The 17,559-nt window shown below is 41.3% G+C and overlaps 1 protein-coding gene across 4 annotated transcripts in view; it reads left to right on the top strand.

Annotated features, from left to right (window-relative positions):
• The window catches only part of RNF13 (ring finger protein 13), a 145,425-nt gene that overhangs the window by 105,176 nt on the left and 22,690 nt on the right, over nucleotides 1-17,559 (top strand). For 2 of the 4 annotated variants that reach the window (XM_069727541.1, XM_069727538.1), the window contains exons 5-9: nucleotides 12,022-12,109; nucleotides 13,522-13,612; nucleotides 14,005-14,110; nucleotides 15,473-15,566; nucleotides 17,364-17,444. In XM_069727541.1, the coding sequence (XP_069583642.1) occupies nucleotides 12,022-12,109; nucleotides 13,522-13,612; nucleotides 14,005-14,110; nucleotides 15,473-15,566; nucleotides 17,364-17,444 (460 nt within the window). The remainder of the gene's footprint in view (nucleotides 1-12,021; nucleotides 12,110-13,521; nucleotides 13,613-14,004; nucleotides 14,111-15,472; nucleotides 15,567-17,363; nucleotides 17,445-17,559) is intronic. The other 2 variants (XM_069727539.1, XM_069727540.1) reach the window with 1 other exon arrangement.

Below are 17,559 nucleotides of genomic sequence, written 5' to 3'. Positions count from 1 at the left end.
GTGTTCTATTTCAACAAACATCTGTGGAGAAAATCCAATCTGCCCGAAGATTTCATCCATTACAAGTTTATGTGTAACCCCTTTCTGACCTCAGACGGGATAGTACGTCCGAGGTCAGATCCCCTGCTTTGATGTGGGCTCAGGCGGTGAGCCCACATCAAAGCCGCGACATGTCAGCTGTTTTGAACAGCTGATATGTGAGCGCAATAGCGGCGAGTGAAATCGCAATCTATTAGGCTACGTTCACATTTGCGTTGTGCGCCGCTGCGTCGGCGACGCAACGCACAACGCAAATAAAAACGCACCAAAACACACGCAAAAACGCTGCGTTTTGCGACGCATGCGTAGTTTTTTTTGCCGAAATTTGGACACAAGAAAAATGCAACTTGTTGCGTTTTCTGCGCCCGGCGCTTGCGGCATAAAAAAAACCAATGCGTCGCACAACGCAGCACAACGCATATCCATGCGTCCCCCATGTTAAATGTAGGGGCGCATGACGCATGCGTCGGGAAATGCTAATGTGAACGTAGCCTTAAAGGGACTCTGTCACCTGAATTTGGCTCTGTTAACGGCCTGATGGGCGGTGTTTTCTCTCCTTTCATGCACCCCTTCCTTTCCCGCTGGCTGCAATATTGTCTTGAAAGAGAGGGGTGCATGAAAGGAGAGAAAACACCGCCCATCGGACCGCTAACAGAGCCCGCCAAATTCAGGTGACAGAGTCCCTTTAACTAGTTAAATGCCGCTGTCAAAAGCTGACAGCGGCATTTTACCGCTTCTGGCCGCGTGGCTGGAAATGCACGCATCGCCGACATAGTTTTTTTTCCACTCCTTGTAACGGGTGTTATGTTGATTTCTCTTATTTTATATCAGTTTTTTGTTAGTTTCGTTTTCTTGCGGCTTTTTTCTATATATATATATGCCGATCATGTGACGGGGGTCGGCGATGCGTGCATTTCCGGCGATGCGTGCATTTCCAGCCACGCGGCCAGAAGCGGTAAAATGCCGCTGTCAGCTTTTGACAGCGGCATTTAACTAGTTAAAGGGACTCTGTCATCTGAATTTGGCGGGCTCTGTTAACGGTCCGACGGGCGGTGTTTTCTCTCCTTTCATGCACCCCTCCATGCAATAAAATATTATATATATATATATATATATATATATATATATATATATTATATTTATTTTTGTGTCTTTTTTTTTTTCCTGATTTGCTGATTCCAGTATTCTTTTATGGAGGTTGTGCTCTGTGTTGTACTGATTCATCTATCTTGAGGTCTCTTTGGAACAACTTGTTTAGGCCGGCTTCACACTTGCGAGTTTTACGGACGTAAGAGCGCAGAAACTACGTCCGTAAAAGTCGCAAAACATACGACACAATTATTCTCTATGCCCCTGCTCCTATCTGCCGTATTAAACTGATCAGTATTATACGGCTTTCTACGGCCGTAGAAAATCGCAGCATGCTGCGTTTGTCACCATATTGCGCAAATAAAACGTCAATGAAAGTCTATGGAAGCCCCAAAAATACGGATTACACACGGACCAGCAGTGTGACTTGCGAGAAATACGCAGCGGTGTTAGCGAGAAAAGCCGGTAATTCAGTGCAGTGTACAGTAAAATCACACTGACAGCTTCCAGTAGAATAGGTAGAATAAATGTGTACACATAGAATAGGTATATATATATATATATATGTCAGTGAGACACATGGCTGTTCCTAGATCGTGGGAACTTTCCTAGAAAGCTCCCTGGCTCGAGTTCATATGAGGACAACCAGCAGAGGGCGCCTCTTATGATCTCGAGCCAGGGAGCTTTCTAGGAAAGTTCCCACGATCTAGGAACAGCCAGCAGAGGGCGCCTCACCGCAAATGCAGGTAAATATAGGTCATTAACCTACTTTACCTACATTCTCCGAGGTTTTGCAGACATGAGCAACGTTGCATTAGCAAAACTCGTGTCTGCAAAATAATTTAACCCCTTCAGATGGATTTACATCGTTGGACTTTACAGATCTGCGGAAGGTAAGGATATTGTTGGTTTATTATGTTTTTTTTGTTACAGAACGAGGGTCTTCAGTGTTGGATTGGGCGTTCAATAAAATATTACAACAACCTTTGTTTTTATTTCATTAAAATAATTTTTAATAATGTGTTTGTGTATTTTTTTAACCCTTTACTAGTATTGGATTAATAATGGATAGGTGTCATAATTGACGCCTCTCCATTATTAATCTGGCTTAATGTCACCTTACAATAGCAAGGTGGCATTAACCCTTCATCACCCCATATCCCACCGCTACACGGGAATGGGAAGAGAGTGGCCAAGTGCCAGAATAGGCGCATCTTCCAGATTTGCCTTTTCTGGGGTGGCTGGGGGCAGATGTTTTTAGCCAGGGGGAGCCAATAACCATGGACCCTCTCCAGGCTATTAATATCTGCCCTCAGTCACTGGCTTTACCACTCTGGCGGAGAAAATTGTGCGGGAGCCCACACCAATTTTTTCCGCCATTTAACCCCTTAATTTAATAGCTAGAACGGCCAAATTTTGCATAGACACACTACTAACATTAGTAGTGTGGAATATGCAAAAAAAAAATGGTGATATGAGATGGTTTACTGTATGTAAACCAGGTCTCATATCATGTCGGGTTTAGGAAGGAGATAGCAAAAGCCGGTAATTGAATTACCGGCTTTCTGCTATATCGCGCTGGATGAAATATTAATATATATACATATATGTGTCTACTGATATATATATATATATATATATATATATATATATATATATATATATATATATATATATATATATATATATATATACACACACACACACAGTATATATGTTTTTGTTGTTTTTTTTACACATGGATCCCTTGTATAGCCGTATGTCGGTTTTGCAAGCCTGCGATAAAAACACGCAGTACGGATGATATACGGATTACATACAGAGGATGCCATGTGCAAAATACGCTGAAACACCCTGCCTACGGAGGAGCTACGGACCACTATTTTCGAGACTTTTCAGCGTATTACGGCCGTAATATACGGACCGTATTTTCATACGCTGAGTGTGAAGCCGGCCTTAAACTTACCTTGTGTATGCATGCGGTGATTACGTCTTCTTTATTGCCTGTTATTACTGCATTATATTTGAATATCGGTTGATATATTAATACGCACCTGGGCTCCACTTTCCATCTACCTTCGGTGCGGTACGTTTTATATTTTATTTATTCCGTGTCGGCTTATATTGTCTACCCTCGCACCTTTCCAATATTTAGCATTGCCTTAGGGTTAGGGGGTCTGGGTCACTGTGCGTTTTTTACTTCTTTCTGGTTCATTCACAGTTTGAGTATTGGGAGGTTTCGTTGTAGCAACTGTTGCTTAACTTTGGTGCGCATGCGCGGATTAGGTTTTTTTCTGCTGCCTTATGTCATCGCCCTATGTCGTATCAACGGCGGTTTTGGTGCTACGCTCCTGCGTTCTATTTTTTATTATTCTTCGGCGCTGTATGTTCTGAATTAAGTCTCTACTTAGGCGCTTATCGCCAATCTTTGCACTCTTTATGTAACGCACTATGGTTATGATATCTAAGATATCCGGGTTATCATTATTTATTTATATAGCACCATTGATTCCATGGTGCTGTACATGAGAAGGGGTTACATACAAGTTACAAATATCACATACAGTAAACAAACTAACAATGACGGACTGATACAGAGGGGCGAGGACCCTGCCCTTGCGGGCTTACATTCTATCATGCGTCATTGTTCGCTCCGTATTTATTCATTGTTCTCATTCTTTGACTTCTCTCACCAGTAATTATGGTTTGTTATTGTCTTTTTGTGCGCATGCGCCATTTACACAGATCTTCCTTTCTTGTTTAGACTGGGGGTTTGTTCGTTGTGTTTTAGCAACGGTCACTACGTTCTTGGGCTTCATTATATATTTTCGGTTGTCCATCTATTATGCTTAATTTCTTGTGTTCATTATTACAAAATCCGGCACTTTGGTGTTTTCTTACCAATATATTACTGACCTGTAGTTCGGGCTAGTATGCCCTCGCGCCTGTCCCTGCTATCCACTGATTTCTAAGTTTGATTCATCAGTGCCCATGTTGGAGCAACGGTTGCTCACCTTCTGTACGCATGCGCTGACCACGTAATCCTTTGCTGCTGTTACTTTCGGTTTCACTTTGTTATGCCGCTCACACAGCTATGTCCGGTCTCTCCAGGATAATATCAGGTGCCGCTTATTATGTTCATTGCTTCTTTTTGCTCATTGGTCATGACCACCATATAACCCAGATCTGGCCAGTACCCAACCACCCCTGGACGAAGCATTTCATTGCGAAACGCGCGTCGGGAGTGGTGGGTCCCTGGGTTCCTCCTCTAGGTAACTATACCTCATCTTACGTTGTTTGCAGCAGTCTGTATTTCCATCATTAGGCTGGGTTACCTTATACTTGCACTTTATTGCGCTATTTATAGGTTTACATAGGTGCCTCTTCCTATTCTTATACACATGCCTATTCTTATGTAGGGCTTGTACCTATTCATTTGCACCTTATCTAGTTCTATATGTATATTGATTTATACTTAGCCTGCCATTTTTATTGTACTACTGTGTTTTGAGGTTGGTTCCTGTGTGGGTCCCACTGTTTCTTTCCTGCACCAGTGGTTACTGTCGCATTGTTCATGTTTTTAATGATTTTTTCAATAAAGATTATATATGTTTTTTTATTCTTTGGTCATTGTGTGAAGGTTCTTTTTCGGTAGTTGTTATATTATTTCCTTCATGACCCTGTTAGGGATATTATTTGGTGTTTCTAGTGTTCTATTTCAACAAACATCTGTGGAGAAAATCCAATCTGCCCGAAGATTTCATCCATTACAAGTTTATGTGTAACCCCTTTCTGACCTCAGACGGGATAGTGCGTCCGAGGTCAGATCACCTGCTTTGATGTGGGCTCAGGCGGTGAGCCCACATCAAAGCCGCGACATATCAGCTGTTCAAAACAGCTGACATGTGCGCGCAATAGCGGCGAGTGGAATCGCAATCTATTAAAGGGACTCTGTTTTCTCTCCTTTCATGCACCCCTTCCTTTCCCGCTGGCCGCAATATTGTCTTGAAAGGGAGGGGTGCATGAACGGAGAGAAAACACCGCCCATCGGACCGCTAACAGAGCCCGCCAAATTCAGATGACAGAGTCCCTTTAACTAGTTAAATGCCGCTGTCAAAAGCTGACAGCGGCATTTTACCGCTTCTGGCCGCGTGGCTGGAAATGCACGCATCGCCGACCCCCGTCACATGATCGGCATAGTAACCAGAGGTCTCCTTGAGACCTCTATGGTTGCTGATGCCGGCTTGCTGTGAGCGCCACCCTGTGGTCGGCGCTCATAGCAAGCCTGTAATTAAGCTACATAGGAGCGATCTGATGATCGCTCCTATGTAGCTGTGCAGATCCAGTTGTGCCAGCTTCTAGCCTCCCAAGGAGGCTATTGAAGCATGACAAAAGTAAAAAAAAAAAAATGAAATAAATAAAAAAATATATAAAAGTTTAAATCACCCCCCTTTCGCCCCATTCAAAATAAAACAATAAAAATCAAATATACACATAGTTGGTATCACCACGTTCAGAATCCCCCGATCTATCAATAAACAAAAAGGATTAACCTGATCGCTAAATGGCATAGCGAGAAAGCAATTCGAGACGCCAAAATTACGTTGTTTTGGTCGCCACGACAATGCATTAAAATGCAATTACGGGCGATCAAAAGAACTTACCTGCACCAAAATAGTATCAATAAAAATGTCAGCTCGGCACGCAAAAAATACGCCGTCACTCAACCTCAGATCACGAAAAATGAAGACGCTACGAGTATCGGAAAATGGCACAATTTTTTTTTTTTAGCAAAGTTTTGAATTTTTTTTTGCCGCTTAGATAAAATATAACCTAGTCATGTTTGGTGTCTATGAACTTGTAATGACCTGGAGAATCCTAATGGCAGGTCGATTTTAGTATTTAGTGAACCTAGCAAAAAAGCCAAACAAAAAACACGCATGGGATTGCACTTTTTTGCAATATCACCACACTTGCAATTTTTTTTCCATATTCTAGTACATTACATGGTAAAAGCAATGGTGTCATTCAAAAGTACAACTCGTCCCGCAAAAAATAAGCCCTCACATGGCCATATTGACGGGAAAAATAAAAAAGTTATGGCTCTGGGAAGGAGGGGAGCAAAAAACGAACACTGAAAATCCCAAGGTCATGAAGGGTTTAAAACATGCCACTCTGTCCTTTACCTCTCCAAACAAACATACTTCAACACATTAATCCCCTCACTATCCAGTAATCCTAAACGTCTCTTTGACACTTTTCATTCCCTACTCAATCCATTTGCAAATTGCCTCTTCAGAGAAAAAGAGGACTTGAACTCTATAGCGCCACCTATTGGAAGTAGCGATCCAACAAGTCACAATCAACCCTTTAACGAGTCTTGTAATATGACTTCGGATAAGAGCCAAATCAGTATCTCAATTCACAGACACGGTGTTTCGGGCTGTTGGCCCTCGTCAGTGCGAAGCATGAGAACTGATTTGGCTAGGTGAGAGGCTCTGGACTGGGTTCTAAGGGGTAAGGTTTCTCCTTGTGGAGAGTGACACACCCAATCCCAGAATGCAGGCCGCAACCATGGATCTCCGCGCTGACGATCTGGCCAATCTCCTCATACCATGCACTGTCTTCCTTCCCCCACTGCATCTAGCTCACTTTCTGTTTTTGAACCAGTTACAGAAAAAGTGATCAGGCTCCTTGCATCTTCTCGCCTTACTGCTTGCACCAGTGAGCCTATACCCTTTATCTCTTCTAGTCCCTTTCCCCTGCTATCACCACTCACCTAACAAAAATATTCAACCTCTCTCTTCTGGTATCTTGTCCTCCTCATTTAAACATGCCATCATACATCCATTACTTAAAAAAAAAAAAAAAACATCCCTCAACCAAAACTGTGCTGCTAACTATAGACTTAACATAGTAACATACATAGTAAGGCCGAAAAAAGACATTTGTCCATCCAGTTTAGCCTATATTCCATCATAATAAATCCCCAGATCTACGTCCTTCTACAGAACCTAATAATTGTATGATACAATATTGTTCTGCTCCAGGAAGACATCCAGGCCTCTCTTGAACCCCTCGACTGAGTTCGCCATCACCACCTCCTCAGGCAAGCAATTTCAGATTCTCACCGCCCTAACAGTAAAGAATCCTCTTCTATGTTGGTGGAAAAACCTTCTATCCTCCAGACGCAAAGAATGCCCTCTTGTGCCCGTCACCTTCCTTGGTATAAACAGATCCTCAGCGAGATATTTGTATTGTCCCCTTATATACTTATACATGGTTATTAGATCGCCCCTCAGTCGTCTTTTTTCTAGACTAAAAAAAATATAAAAGTTTAAATCACCCCCCTTTCGCCCCATTCAAAATAAAACAATAAAAATCAAATATACACATAGTTGGTATCACCACGTATTGTAGTTCTCCCATCCCCTTTATTAATTTTGTTGCCCTCCTTTGTACTCTCTGTAGTTCCATTATATCCTTCCTGAGCACCGGTGCCCAAAACTGGACACAGTATTCCATGTGCGGTCTAACTAGGGATTTGTACAGAGGCAGTATAATGCTCTCATCATGTGTATCCAGACCTCTCTTAATGCACCCCATGATCCTGTTTGCCTTGGCAGCTGCTGCCTGGCACTGGCTGCTCCAGGTAAGTTTATCATTAACTAGGATCCCCAAGTCCTTCTCCCTGTCAGATTTACCCAGTGGTTTCCCGTTCAGTGTGTAATGGTGATATTAATTCCTTCTTCCCATGTGTATAACCTTACATTTATCATTGTTAAACCTCATCTGCCACCTTTCAGCCCAAGTTTCCAACTTATCCAGATCCATCTGTAGCAGAATACTATCTTCCCTTGTATTGACTGCTTTACATAGTTTTGTATCATCTGCAAATATCGATATTTTACTGTGTAAACCTACCAGATCATTAATGACTATGTTGAAGAGAACAGGTCCCAATACCGACCCCTGCGGTACCCCACTGGTCAGAGCGACCCAGTTAGAGACTATACCATTTATAACCACCCTCTGCTTTCTATCACTAAGCCAGTTACTAACCCATTTACACACATTTTCCCCCAGACCAAGCATTCTCATTTTGTGTACCAACCTCTTGTGCGGCACGGTATCAAACGCTTTGGAAAAATCGAGATATACCACGTCCAATGACTCACCGTGGTCCAGCCTATAGCTTGCCTCTTCATAAAAACTGATTAGATTGGTTTGACAGGAGCGATTTCTCTTAAAGGAGCGATTTCTCATAAACCCATGCTTGTCTCTAATCTTCCATTGGTCTCCCTCTGACCAAACTCTCCCCGATCCAATCTGTCTTGAATGCTGCAGCCAGGATCATATTCCTCACCAATCGTTACACAAATGCCTCTACCTTGTGCCAGTCATAGCTCCATTCAATATAAACTTATAACTGTCACCCACAAAGCGCTCCACAGTTAAGCGCCACCCTAAATCTCCTCCCTCGTCTCAGTCTACCACCCTACCCTTGCCCTCCGTTCTGCTAAAGACCTAAGGATAACATTCTCAATAATCAGAACCTCCCACTGCCGTCTCCAAGACTTCTCGCATGCTGCGCCAATTCTCTGGAATGCAATACCCAGGATAATTCGATTAATCCACAATGCCTACAGTTTTAAGCGTGCCCTAATAAATGCATTTCTTCAGACTGGCCTACCGCCTCAACACATTTATTGAACGTTCCCTGTATTGCCTATTCAAAATTTTCTTCATAACCAAGTCCCTTGTATCATCTCTTTTAATGCATTTAATAGTCCTCTGGTTATGTACTTTTACATATTCTGGTTGGTAAACGGTTCATGCAGCATGAATACCCGATTTATTACATTATGGATGGTCAGAACAATGAAAGCAATTGTAATTATCCTATTGTTACCATCCGGCTTTCGTGTCTCCCCAATTTCCTCATAGATTGCAAGCTTGTGAGCAGGGCCCTAGTTCCTTTTGGTATCTGTTGTTTTATGTGATTATGGTTATTCTGTAATGTCTTTTGTCTGCAAAGTCCCCACTAAAATTTAAAGTGCTGCGGAATATGTTGGTGCTATAGAAATAAAATTATTAAATTATTTCAAGTTTTATTTCTGTTAATGTTGATGATTATGCCGGCTTACAGCCAATGAAAACCCAAAAGTCATTATCTCAGTAAATTAGAATAAGTAACAAAAACACCTGCAAAGGCTTCCTAAGTGTTTAAAAAGGTCCCTTCGTCTGTTTCAGTAGGCTCCACAATCATGGGGAAGACTGCTGACTTGAGATATCCAGAATGCAGTCATTGACAAACTCCACAAGGAGGGTAAGCCACAAAAGGTCATTGCTAAAGAAGCTGGCTGTTCAGAGTGCTGTATCCACTGTATTAATGGAAAGTTGAGTGGCAGGAAAAAGTGTGGTAGAAAAAGGTGCCCAAGCAACCGGGATAACTGCAGCCTTGAAAGGATTAAAAAAAGGACATTCAAATATTTGGGGGAGATTCACAAGGAGTGGACTGCTGCTGGAGTCATTGCTTCAAGATCCACCACACACAAACATATCTAGGACATGGGCTACAAGTGTCGCATTCCTTGTGCCAAGCCACTCATGACTAATAGACAATGCCAGAGGCTTACCTGGGCCAAGGAGAAAATGAACTGGACTGTTGCTCAGTGGTCCAAGGTGTTGTTTTCAGATGAACGTAAATTTTGCATTTCATTTGGAAATTAAGGTCCCAGAGTCTGGAGCAAGAGTGGAGAGGCCACAATCCAGGCTGCTTGAGGTCTAGTATGAAGTTTCCACAATCAGTGATGGTTTGGGGAGCCGTGTCATCTGCTGGTGTTGGTCCACTGTGTTTTATCAAGACCAAAGTCAGCGCAGCTGTGTACCAGGAAATTTTAGAGCACTTCATGCTTCCCTCTGCCGACAAGCTTTTTGGAGATGGAAATTTCCTTCTCCACCTGTCCACACTGCCAAAAGTACCAATACCTGGTTTAAAAACAGCCGTGTCACTGTGCTTGATTGGCAAACAAACTCGCCTGACCTTAACCCCATAGAGAATCTATAGGGTATTGTCAAGAGGAAGATGAGACACCAGACCGAACAATGAAGACAACCTTAAGGCTGCTATCAAAGCAACCTGGGCTTCCATAACACCTCAGCAGTGCCACAGGCTGATCGCCTCCATGCCATGCCGAATTGATGCAGTAATTGATGCAAAAGGAGCCCCAACCAAGTATTGAGTGCTTTTACTGAACACACATTTGATTAGGTCAACATTTCAGATTTTAAAATAATTTTTTCAACTGGTGTTATAAAGTATTCTAATTTACTGACATAATGACTTTTTTGGGCTTCATTGGTTGTAAGCCGTAGTCACCAGCATTAAAAGAAACACTTGAAATAGATTACTGTTTGTAATAACTCTATATAAGGAGTTTCACTTCTTGTATTGAAGAACTGAAATTAACTTTTTGATCTTCTAATTTAGTGGGATCCACCTGGAGCATCATTCATTGCCGCCCATCTATATATAAAGCTGAATGTATGTGTATGTATCAAGCCCACGCCCATGCCACATGGTCCCACCCACTCAGCAGACAGTATCACACAGGATTGGATTACATACACAGCTCAGCAGACATTATCACACATGATAGGATTAGATACACAGGTCAGCATACAGTAACACTCAGGATAGGATTGGATACACAGCTCAGCAGACAGTATCACACAGGATAGGATTAGATACACAGCCCGCATAAACTTTCTAAAACCTGGAGCACCTATTCTGCTGTTGAGAAATTTAGATCCACCAGCTGTGTAATGGAACAAGACTCTTGATTAAGAACCTGGTTACTCATGTAATTGAAGCAACCATTTTGACAGGATGTGCCAAAGGAGAGGGCATTTTCATTCCAAGAATTCCACTCATTCCATCTGATTTACCTTTTGATTTTAAACGCATCCAGTTTCCAGTTCGACTTGCTTTTGCAATGTCAATTAACAAGGTTCAGGGACAGTCCTTGAAAATAGTAGGTATCGATTTGCAATATCCATGCTTTTCTCATGATCAACCTTAGGTGGCCTGTTCAAGAGTTTGAACTGCCAAAAATCTGTTAATCATTGGACCTAAAGGAAAAACAAAAAATGTGGTTTATCAAAAGGCTCCTGAATGAGTTGAAAATAAAATACTATCAATACTTGGGTAATCATTTAGTTAATTTGAGTTGCAAATCTGTAGTGTTGAATATATGCTGTGAAATGTAGTGATGAGCGAGTATACTCGTTGCTCGGGTGGTCTCCGAGTATTTGTAACTGCTCGGAGACAGTTTTTGTTGATGCTGGCTGCATGACTTACGGCTGCTAGCCAGCCTGAGTACATGTGGGGGTTGCCTGGTTGCTAGGGAATCCCCACTTGTATTCAAGCTGTGTCAGCTGCAAATCATTCAGCTGAGGCAATGAAAACTAAATCTCCGAGCAGTCATAAATACTCGGAGGCTCATCACTAGTGATAGGTTTTTATGTGCAATATAATCATTATAATTTGTTATAACTAACCACAGTTAGTTACTAGGCCTGGGCAAGGCCGGGCTCTTCAGCTAGTTGTTTAATAAAGGTGTTTTATTTATATTAACACCCACATTTTCTTCTCTGACCATAGATTCGGCGTTCTCGCTTTTGGTTTTCAGTATTTATATTTGCGTAAGGTTGTCATTTATTTGCTTGTGTGAGTTTGAAATTGCATTTGATTTTTATTTGGAGAAGAACTTAAGAACATTTCATTAAAACTGAAAATTGTGTGACAATACCCAATGTACATCCTAGTAAACTTCTTTTCGCTTCTGCAGATGTCAGAAGTGGAAGGTAATGGGCTGTGCTTCTTCCTAGGTGTTGAATGCACAGAAGGCCGGATACAAGGCTGCAATTGTTTACAATGTGGATTCTGATGACCTTATCAGCATGGGGTCCAATGATGGTATGTATGCAGGCTATCCTATCACAGTGCAGGTCGCTTTCAGGTATTGTTCTTGCTAATGCATTCCTGCAAAGTAAAGCCAAAATGGAGTGATGGAAATGTGTAAGGGTACCGTCGCACAGTGGCATTTTGATCGCTACGACGGCACGATTTGTGACGTTCCAGCGATATATCCGTGACGTTCCAGCGATCTCGCTGTGTCTGACACGCTCCTGCGATCAGGGACCCAGCTGAGAATTGTACGTCGTAGCAGATCGTTTGAAACTTTCTTTCGTCGTCTAGTGTCCCGCTGTGGCGGCATGATCGCATGGTGTAACAAAGGTGTGCACGATATTGTATACGATGTGCGCATAGTAACCAACGGCTTCTACATCGCACATACGTCAAGAAATTATCGCTCCAGCGTCGTACATTGCAAAGTGTGACAGCAGTCTACGACGCTGGAGCGATATTGTTACGATGCTGGAGCGTCACGGATCGTGCCGTCGTAGCGATCAAAATGCCACTGTGTGACGGTACCCTAAGTGACATTGGATAGGTCTTTTCTGCAGACACGTTTTGATAACCTACCCATGATCTCGACAGGGGGCTCCTGTATGTTGCAGGTCTCTTCATACAGTGGGGTTATATCTTTTGTTTGCAGTTTATTAAAGGTGTGCAGTGAAGGTAGAATAAACCAGGACACTCACCTGGACTGGCAAAAATATTTTATTTCAAGTCCTTTTTTTTTTTGTTACTAGACTATATTGAGTTTCATGTAGCTACTTGAGAAGTTTCTACCACTAGGGGGGGGGGAGGGGAATTGTACACATCCATTTTCTAAACCTTTTTGGGCGGATCAGTCATGTTCTTGATTAAACTCTCCAAATCAGAATCTCCATTTGCTGACATGGTGTTTCGAGGGTATTGCCCCTCGTCAGTGCAAAGTATGACAAATGGTTTGGCTAGGTGAGAGGCAATTTGCATATTAAATTTCCCAGAAGAGCACGGTGAATTAGCCTCCTCACCTTGGCAGGTCTTAGTCAGGATGTCACTCTTCACAAGGAGAACACTTACCCCTTAGACTTCAGCCTAGAGCCCTTCGCCTTTCCAAATCAGTTGTCATAGTTTGCACTGACAAGGGGCTATACCCCGAAACACCGTATCTGCAAATTGTGATTCTGATTTGGCTTTTGTCACGTTTCAAGGCTGGGTAAAGGGTCAATAGTGACTTGTAGGATCGCTGCTTCCAACAGGGGGCGCTATAGAGTTCAAGTCTTCTTCCTTTCTGAAGAGGCAATTTGCATTTTTTTTAATGGAGCATTGCGCAGCAAATAAGCCTCCTTACCTTGGAATGCCAGAGCCGGTATGTCACACTCCACAAGGAGAACACTTGCGCTATAAAAGTACATGGAATTTTTTTTCTTTTTCAGTTGACATTCTCAAGAAAATTGACATTCCATCAGTCTTTATTGGAGAGGAGTCTGCAAAGATCATGCAAGAACAATTCACTTGGGATAAAGGGTAAGGCTGATCTAGTACTTTGGTGGAATCCAGTGGGTAGCGGAAACCTATTTTCTACAATTTAGCCCCAATTACTGTGTGTTTTTTTTGTTTGTTATTTACTTTTAAAATGTATATTACAGTGTGTTTTTTTTGTTTGTTTTTTACTTTTAAAATGTATATATCTATCCAAAAAGCACTTAGTAGTATTATATAAGGAGATATACTCCAGAAGAAAGTGAATGCACACTGGTATCCGAGCCTCCATTGTCCATCATAAGGCAGACCCATGCTTTTCCTGTAACTCCTAACCCTAGTGTGACCTCAGCCCAATGTACTCACAATTCATACTCAGAATGAATTACGTCTATTGTGTTCCTAATCTTATTCATACTTTGTTTTATTTTGCATAGTGCATACATTGAGCTGAAGCCTGATGGAAACCTGCCTCTGGAATACTACCTGATACCATTTCTAATCATTGTTGGGATTTGTTTGGTGCTAATTGTCGTTTTTATGGTATGTAGAACGATGATTATTGCTTTTTATTGTTCAAGAAGGCTACTTTACAGTTCTGTATTACAGCTTATAAATATTCATCCTCCATACGTATGCTTCATTTTGAGAAATGTCCTGATGCAGCAAGCCACACCAAAATTGTATTTTAAGGTTACGTGCACTTGACTGTTTTTCCAGGCGGGTAAAAAGAATGAAGTTTTCCATCGGTATCAGCTTCTGAAGTCATCAAGGTTTAAAAATATATAAATCATATTTTGTAAAGAAAAAAAAAATTCTAATGCACTTTCATCTATCCCACTGTTATATTATTCTATTTTATTGGCTCTCAATATATTCATTTTTTCTGTTCTTCTGCATTACGAATGTCATCACTGTGTAAACCCTCTTTATTTGATTCGCATAGTGGGTTCTCATCTATTCTGCCAAGTCACCAGACTCCATGGTGGTCTTCTTCTTACTCTTCCTACGTTTAAAAAAAAAAAAAAAAAAAAAGCTTCAGTTCAAACCAAAAACTTGTAATCGTAATAAAGCTACATTGGGGTGTGGAACGCTCATCACACCTATCTTCCACATTATATCCAAATCCTTTTCGGGACATTTTTGTAAGCTGTTTTTTATTTTGGGGGTGAGGGGATTCTTTTAAGCTTGTGGGTTTTTTGGTTTTTTTTATGCCTACTAAGCAGTGCGTACAATGCAAGCATTTTCTTTAGGGCTCCAAAAGGCACCCAGGTCTTCCATGCGTCTTTCTAGATTACCCATTGACTTGCTTTTTAAGTAATCAGGGACTTTCAAGTGGAAAAATACCTGAAGAATTGTCTTCTCGCTTGACATTTCTGGAAACCTGAACCTGTTAAGACTCTCAAAATCCTGAATATATGAATAGCCAGTAATTTTTACCTAGGAATTAACATGTTCATTATTATTTTTTTTTACTTTAGAAATAAAATAGATCATGAACTGCGTTGACATCTATATGTAAAATGTGAATGGTATACAATGCACACCAAGAAGCACACTAACAGGAAAAATGCACTGCCATGTACAAAATCTAAAGATTTTTCAAAAATGTATATACGGTATTACATACACATTGATTAGTTTATGGCTATATAAGTAGGAACTTATGGAAAGAGAAGAGATGGAAATGGTTACTATATGAAATAAACTTGATACCGCAGAAGTGAAAACTTATGAGACAAACTCCATCTAAAAAACAAACAAACGACCATTTCAGATTAGAAAATGTTTATAACCTTATAGTTGGCTATTAGGTGTTTTTATTAATATGATGTAGAAAATGAATATATAGAACATTAGAACATCCTATATTTTATGTATCTGCATGACTTTCTACAAACACAGATCACAAAGTTTGTGCAAGATCGACACCGAGCAAGACGGAACCGACTGCGCAAAGACCAGCTAAAAAAACTACCCATTCATAAATTTAAGAAAGGTAAGATAATGCGAATCGGGCAGAGGAAGAGCATTTCAGGTAAACGCAGAAAGTCCATTTTATTTATTTATTTATTTTAAGCATTTTATATGATTTGCCGTCAGTCACTCTGTAAAGTAGACTTTGTCAGACATAATCTGTGGCCAGTCATCCACATTATTCACCCTTTTTCTTCCACTTCAGCAGTGATGAGTCTGAATTGGAGAGAAAAAAAATAATAAAATATATATATAAAAAAAAAAATCATATTTGCCCAATAGCTTGTCTCCTACACTATACATATATCATCTGAAAAAGGAGTCACGAAACTGTCATGTAAGGTATAAAAGGTAACAATATTTATTGAGTAGTATAACAATAAAAGATATGAATAAAATCCAAAACTCTCAGTCATGGTAAGGTAACTATGTGAATGGTGGATACAGGTAACAACAAAGTACCACACAAGCACATCTGGAAATCAACGACCAGAGATCACAAGTTCACAAAAACATAGTATATAGTGAGTAATTCACATGGTAAATCCCACTGGGGACTCCCTATCATGAACGGATAAGTGATCGTGTAAAGGACTGGGATTTTGGGAGAGGGAAATTTTTCCCGATGATGCACATGCCGCCCCCCAAATCCTTGGTTGGTACCGCTTCATAGACGACATCCAGTTCATCTGGCAGGGATCGGTCAATGATTTGGATTTGTTTATGTCCAGGCTGAACCGCAACGACTACAATATCAGACTCACGTATTCTTGGCATCCAAAAGAAATCTCTTTCCTTGACCTCAAAATACAGGTACAGCCTGATGGTTCACTGGGCACGGATGTGCATAGGAAGGAAACTTCAGTCAGTGCACTACTCCATACATATTCCGCGCACATGGGTTCAACCATCAGGGCTGTGCCTGTGGGTCAATTTCTCCGGATGAGGAGAATATGCACTTCAGAAGAGGCTTTTGAGCGTCAGGCAGTGGACCTTGGGGAGAGATTTAGTGAACGTGGCTACAGTAAGAGATGCATCAAGAAAGGATATAAGAGGGCCAAAAATGTCAATAGGACCTCCTTACTTTCCCAGGATCATTGCCACCATGTGTCTGGAAATAAGAATCAGACTAAAAAGATGGGCAAATATGGGCAGCAAGGTGCTACCCAATTCATCACTACCTCCAACTCTAAGTGGGAAGAAATAAGGTCAATTCTGTCAAGACATTGGCTGGTCCTGAAAACAGACCCAATTCTAAGTCATCATCTATCAAATTACCCACTGATGACGGCTAGGCGCAGTCAAAACTTGCGAGATATACTCGTTAAGAGTCATAGTGACTCCTTTTTCAGATGATATATGTATATTGTATGGGAGTTCTTCTGTCCGGTTTCGGACGTATATGTGGCTCTGTTCTGATTATTAAATTGTCTCCTACATTAGTAGTCTTAGCCTAAAATGACTGGCGTCCATAAGCTCCCATTGATTTCTTCATTGTGTAGATTGATTATAGCCTTGACGTCCAGGGAGATGTGCTAAGGAGCAGCCGTGTCTCCTTGTACGGTAAAGTTGCTGTAAGATTTCCAAATGCTGAGCAGCTTAAAGACGGGTAAATATTTAGATGCTGCAAGAATTTGCTTCAACATCTGTAACAAATCAGGAAAGTATGGAGGCCAGCGGAGGTAGTGCTGTGCAGGAGGCTATAATTAGCACTTTCACCATGGATAGAATTCCAGGTATTTTCTGGCATTGGGCCTTACTTCACATTTAGTTTTGTCATCTGTAGTTTAATGCTGTATGATTCTGATCTCTATTCCAGGGGATGAATATGATGTGTGCGCAGTCTGCCTGGATGAGTATGAGGAAGGAGATAAGCTGCGAGTATTGCCATGTTCACATGGTAAGAAAATAACCTGATGAGCAGAGATGAAGGGCTGCGCTATATAGACTAAGCACCACATATTACACCTATAAGATATGTATTGTATTGTTCCTTCTATTGTAGGTAAAACGGC

Source organism: Ranitomeya imitator, chromosome 5 (genome assembly GCF_032444005.1).
Source record: "Ranitomeya imitator isolate aRanImi1 chromosome 5, aRanImi1.pri, whole genome shotgun sequence".
NCBI classification, from domain to species: Eukaryota; Metazoa; Chordata; class Amphibia; order Anura; family Dendrobatidae; genus Ranitomeya; species Ranitomeya imitator.
The sequence above is the reverse complement of the archived record's forward strand: the minus strand, read 5'-3'. Positions and strand labels throughout refer to the sequence as shown.